Here is a 5,349-nt window from a genome sequence, read left to right as displayed (position 1 = left end):
GTTATTTGAGCTATTTGAGCTACTGTTTCCTTTCTATCAGGTCAAACGAGGTGGCCAATCTCTTCTCACCTCTAGTATCAACGGGGCATTTTCACCCAGTGAACTGCTGTTCGCTGAATATTTTCTTTTTCAGACCACCTCTATAAACCCTAGAGATAGTTGTGTCAAAAATCCCAGTAGATCAGCAGTTCCTGAAATACTCAAGACCACCTCGTCTAGCATCAGCAGCCAAACCACATTCAAAGTCACTTAAATCACCTTTCTTCTCCATCTCGATGCTCGGTTTGATCTTCAGTAGGTTATCTCGGCCCTGGCCGTGCGATTGGCTCAACTAGATATTGGCATTAACGGGCAACTGAACAGGTGTATCCAATTAAAGCGAGCAGTGGGTGCACGTGCGTGTCCATATATCTCATGTATGTGTCCGTGTTTCTACAGGCTGTGGCCTCGAGTTCCTACTGGTGCTCTGGGGGTTGGAGTTGTCCTGGTCCTGCCCGCGCCACTGTATCTGCTACACGGCCCCCAGCACCGTCAGCTGCCAGGCCCACAACTTCCTGTCCGTCCCGGAGGGCATCCCGCCACACAGCGAGCGCATTTTCCTCCAGAACAACAAGATCCACCGGCTACTGCGGGGCCACTTCAGCCCCACCACCGTCACTCTGTGGATCTACTCCAACAACATCTCCTACATCGAGCCCTCCACCTTCCAAGGCTTCACACTGCTGGAGGAGCTGGACCTGGGAGACAACCGCTACCTGCGCAGCCTGTCCCCGGAGACCTTCCACGGGCTCGGACGGCTCCATGCCCTGCACCTGTACCGCTGTGGCTTGAGTGCACTGCCTGATAACATATTCCAGGGCCTTCGTAATCTGCAGTACTTGTATCTGCAGGTAAGTGTCATAGTTCGATTATAGAGAGAATCGATAATACATGTGTGTGTGATTCTGTAATATATGAGTATATACACATGTGTGTGTGTGTGTGTGTGTGATTCTGTAATATGAGTATATACACGTGTGTGTGTGTGTTTGTGTGTGTGAGTATGTAATATATGAGTATATACACGTGTGTGTGTGTGTGATTCTGTAATATATGAGTATATACACGTGTGTGTGTGTGTGACTATGTAATATATGAGTATACACACATGTGTGTGTGTGTAATATATGAGTATATACACGTGTGTGTGTGTGTAATATATGAGTATATACACGTGTGTGTGTGTGTAATTCTGTAATATATGAGTATATACACGTGTGTGTGTGTGTGTGTGTGTGTGTGTGTGTGTGTGTGTGTGTGTGTGTGTGTGCGTAATTCTGTAATATATGAGTATATACACGTGTGTGTGTGTGTGTGTGTGCGTGTGTGTGTGATTCTGTAATATATGAGTATAAACACGTGTGTGTGTGTGTGTGTGTGTGTGTGTGTGTATACATACATACACACACTTCCTCTGTTTCTCTGAAGGACAACCACTTGGAGTACCTGCAGGATGACGTCTTCGTGGACCTGCACAACCTAAGCCACCTGTTTCTTCATGGCAACCGATTGTGGAGCCTACACCAGAACACCTTCCGGGGTCTCCGCGCTCTGGACCGGCTTCTGCTGCACCACAACCAGCTGCAGTGGGTGGACCGGCTGGCCTTTCACGACCTGAAGCGCCTCACCACCCTCTTCCTGTTCAACAACTCCCTGACGGAGCTGGCCGGCGAGTGCCTGGCCTCGCTGGGCGCGCTGGAGTACCTGCGTCTCAACGACAACCCGTGGGAGTGCGACTGCAAGGCCCTGTCCCTGTGGGACTGGCTGAAGCGCTTCCGCGGCTCCACCTCGTCCGTGGGCTGCATGGCGCCACTCGAGCTCGCTGGCAAGGACCTGAAGCATCTGAAGAAAGAGGACTTTCCCAACTGCTCGGGGTCCGAGTCCCTGCACCAGAGCAGGGCCAAGTCCTGGCCCGGGACAGACAAGGTGTCGCTGAAGCAAGAGCCCCAGCCTGCTCAGCCCCCGCCGGCCGAGCCGCACCACCCCCACCTCTCCGAGCAGTCCCCACCCGAGCCCTTGCCCCAGCCACCACCCGCTATTAACGGGGAGCAGGCGGGACCGGCGGCCGCACCGGACGCGGTGACCCCGCAGAGGCCCGGACGCTCGCGGAACTGCACACGGCAGCGGACCCGGAGCGGCAAAGGGAAAGGGCCCAACGAGGTGCACACGTCAAAGGAAATGGCCGACAAGGAGTACTCTTCGCCCGACTTCACTGGGAAATATGAGCCTACGTCCCCCGACAGCTCAATCACGCGGAGAAAGCACAAATGCACGCCCCGGACCTCTGTGCGTCCCCCCAGTGGGGTCCAGCAAGCCTCTAACAGGGGGAACCCGGGGAGGCCCCTGGTCCCTCGCTCCACTATGACGGCACTTCTCGTGCTGCTAAGCACTGGAGTAGTTCTACACTGAAAGCCAGTGCTGGTACAGCCACACATACAGCCACACATAAACAATGCAGTCCTCAGATCCAACTCTAGCTCCAGACTCTCAAGGCCTCTTTACGTGTGTGTGTGTGTGTGTGTGTGTGTGTGTGTGTGTGTGTGTGTGTGTGTGTGTGTGTGTGTGTGTGTTGTGTGCGGGAGTCGTTCTGTGTACGGTTGATAATGTGTGTGAAATACTGTGTAAGGAGCTTTGCCATTTAGACCCTGAAATAGATACACATGACTGAACATCATATGCTAAAGACTCACAAGTTGGAGAGAGAGGACAGAAAGGTGGAGGATTTGGAGAGAGAGAGAGAGAGAGAGAGAGAGAGAGAGAGAGAGAGAGAGAGAGAGAGAGAGAGAGAGAGAGAGCGAGCAGAAGGGTGGAGGATCTTGATTGAGAGAACAGAGTATATGGACAGAGTAGAAGGGTGGAGAATATAGAAGGAGAAAGTAAGGTGTAGGATATGGAGGGGAAACCACTCAGAAGAAGTAGAAAACTGCTACGTAAACATGCCTACACTGCCACTGTTGACGTTCCCACGTATTTTTGACTGGGTCACCGTCAGCTAGGTCACTAATATTTGTGATAGTTGACAAAAAAGGACATGTACAAGGAATATGACATCACCTAATAAAACGCTTAAGTAACGTAATCCAGAGGATTACACAGTCTTATTAATGTATTCAGATTATTTTCCTTTACATTTAAATTCTTAGAATTAAGTGGCCATATATTGATGTTTAAAGTGACGTGTTGTTTATGTCCAGACATTGAAAGCTTTTCTGCCATAGGTCAACCTTATCTACTGTTGTTGGAAAAACATTTTGAATTATATCATGTTTTTTCACAGAAGGCAATATAAGGAATTTCTCCCATGAAAGGATTTTCCTATTAAAACATTTGAATGTAGTCCTACACATAATCACTCGATCTTTCTACATTTCCAATAAGGTCAAAATGTTGTATTTGTGAGAGTAATGGTTTGCCATTTGCATTGTATTTATTTATTTTTGCATAAGTTACATACACACTAATGTCATATTCTGTTACTCTCCAACACAGGTGACAAGGCCTTTGTATGACAGACACTTTTTTCAGTTCTCTGTTGCAAAACGCAAACGAAAAAGATTCCATTTAGAAATCAGTCAACATCTATCTGAAACTACACTATCGTCGGTCAGCGTGGTGGTAGTCAGGTGAGAGCCTGCTGACATTACATGATGAACTACAACAGTGCTCTCAGCCTGCCTGGCATATACAACAGCACACTGGCTGCTCTTACTGTGCCTGTGTCACATCTGTGTGGTTTCTGTGTCTTCGTTGCCCACGTTTTGTTTTGCTAATATGAGTTTATGGATGGCTCATTTCTCATTCACCCCTCTATGTTTGGAATATGTTTTGGAGAGCCCATTATAAGGCCTATGACAAAGAGCTGCTATTATTGTTTAGAAAAGCAAATGTAACTCGTTTGCTTCAACAACGGTGTGTGTGTTTTTTTGTGTGTGCGTCTGAGTGTGTGTGAGAGAGTTTGTGTGTGTGTGTGTGTGTGTGTCCAGGATAAAAAGCTATGAAAATCCTAAAAAAGTTGTTCACTTATTGTCTTCTGTGTTTGTTTGATTTGACTGGGCTAGGAACTAGAGATGACCTTCTAACAGGGCCATGAAAACAGGAAGTGCCCTGAGGGAACACAGGTCAAATTGAGGTGAACTCCATTTTTACTCACAGCCCTCTGTCTGAACCCTCCATCAGAAACACCGACACCCTCCTCCCTTAGCATCCTGTGAAATCAACTGTTCAATAACACCAGGCAAGATAAGGAAAAGACAAACAAAAACAAACAAAAAGACAATGACAACAGAGCGCTCCTTCAAGTAACTTGTGATGAAGTATAATGATTTACTTTCAATTCATCATGGCCAAAACGGAGACCGTGTGGAGACTTCTGACTGCTCGTTAGTCTGCTGGTTTCTCAACGATGCACAGTGGGGTTCAGGAGAAAGACGGTCGTAACCGTTTTGGACAGAGCGACTGCTGAGGAGGGATGTTCAGTGACTGGTAAAAAAAAAAGGTCTGGAGAATAAATGGAGCTTGTTCCTCCTGTACGGAGATGATCATTGTGTATAAAAAAAAAAGACCTATGAACTGTATTGTCAGCCAATGGAGGGACTCGCAACAGATATATTAATCTGCACCGTGACAAAACCATGAATGAATGACCTTGGGGACAACAGGGTTTTTTTCACTCCTCAAACAAAGGAGTGTGTTTCTTCTGAATTTTTCCTTTTGATTTTCTTTCGTTAAGTGTTTCTTATATGCTTTAGGCACCATTTTCAAAGGAACCGCACAAACCACAGACTCCAGTGTGTCCTCAATCTCCTGTGTGTCGCTTCCCAGTTATTTGATGGTTTATCCTGTTGTTCTCAGAAGACAATACAAAAAAAAAGAAAGAAATTTATAAAAGATATTAAAATCTATATCTTCTTATGTTAAAAAAATTGTTTGGCAGCAATTTATTTTGATGCATGTATACAGAAGGACACCGGTGAAGTGAAGAAAGGGGAAATAAGTGTCTGACTGTCCTCCCGTTCGTTAGGAATGGTCCACCTGAGGAGAGTCCACCTGGACAGAAAGTGTCTTTTCACCCTTATCTGTGTTCTTCTCTTTGTATCAGTGACTGCTGGCGCCCCACAAATGGAATTAGCCCAGTATATGGGCTGTGTGGTTTTCACGTTTACACTCACAAAAGAGATATATTGGGAGGGGGGGGGGGGGGGGGGGGGGGGGGGGGGGGGGCTCGGGGGGGGAGAGGTCTTGAATATATGAAGAACTCAATAACACCCCCTCACAAAACTGGCAAATACTGTCATTGTAAAGGGGGAGTTC

At 47.2% G+C, this 5,349-nt stretch overlaps 1 protein-coding gene across 1 annotated transcript; it reads left to right on the top strand.

Annotated features, from left to right (window-relative positions):
• Positions 1–377: 377 nt before the first annotated feature.
• On the top strand, positions 378–4,931 carry rtn4rl1b (reticulon 4 receptor-like 1b; the record flags this gene model as incomplete). The annotated part of the gene is made up of 2 exons (XM_076975986.1): positions 378–890; positions 1,468–4,931. Coding segments are annotated over 2 exons (1,494 nt in total), but the record flags the coding sequence as incomplete, so codon positions are not given.
• Between the last annotated feature and the right edge of the window lie 418 nt (positions 4,932–5,349).

The sequence above is a fragment of the Brachyhypopomus gauderio genome, chromosome 16, assembly GCF_052324685.1.
Source record: "Brachyhypopomus gauderio isolate BG-103 chromosome 16, BGAUD_0.2, whole genome shotgun sequence".
NCBI lineage: Eukaryota > Metazoa > Chordata > Actinopteri > Gymnotiformes > Hypopomidae > Brachyhypopomus > Brachyhypopomus gauderio.
Note: the sequence above shows the minus strand (reverse complement) of the source record. Positions and strands in the feature narration are given on the sequence as shown.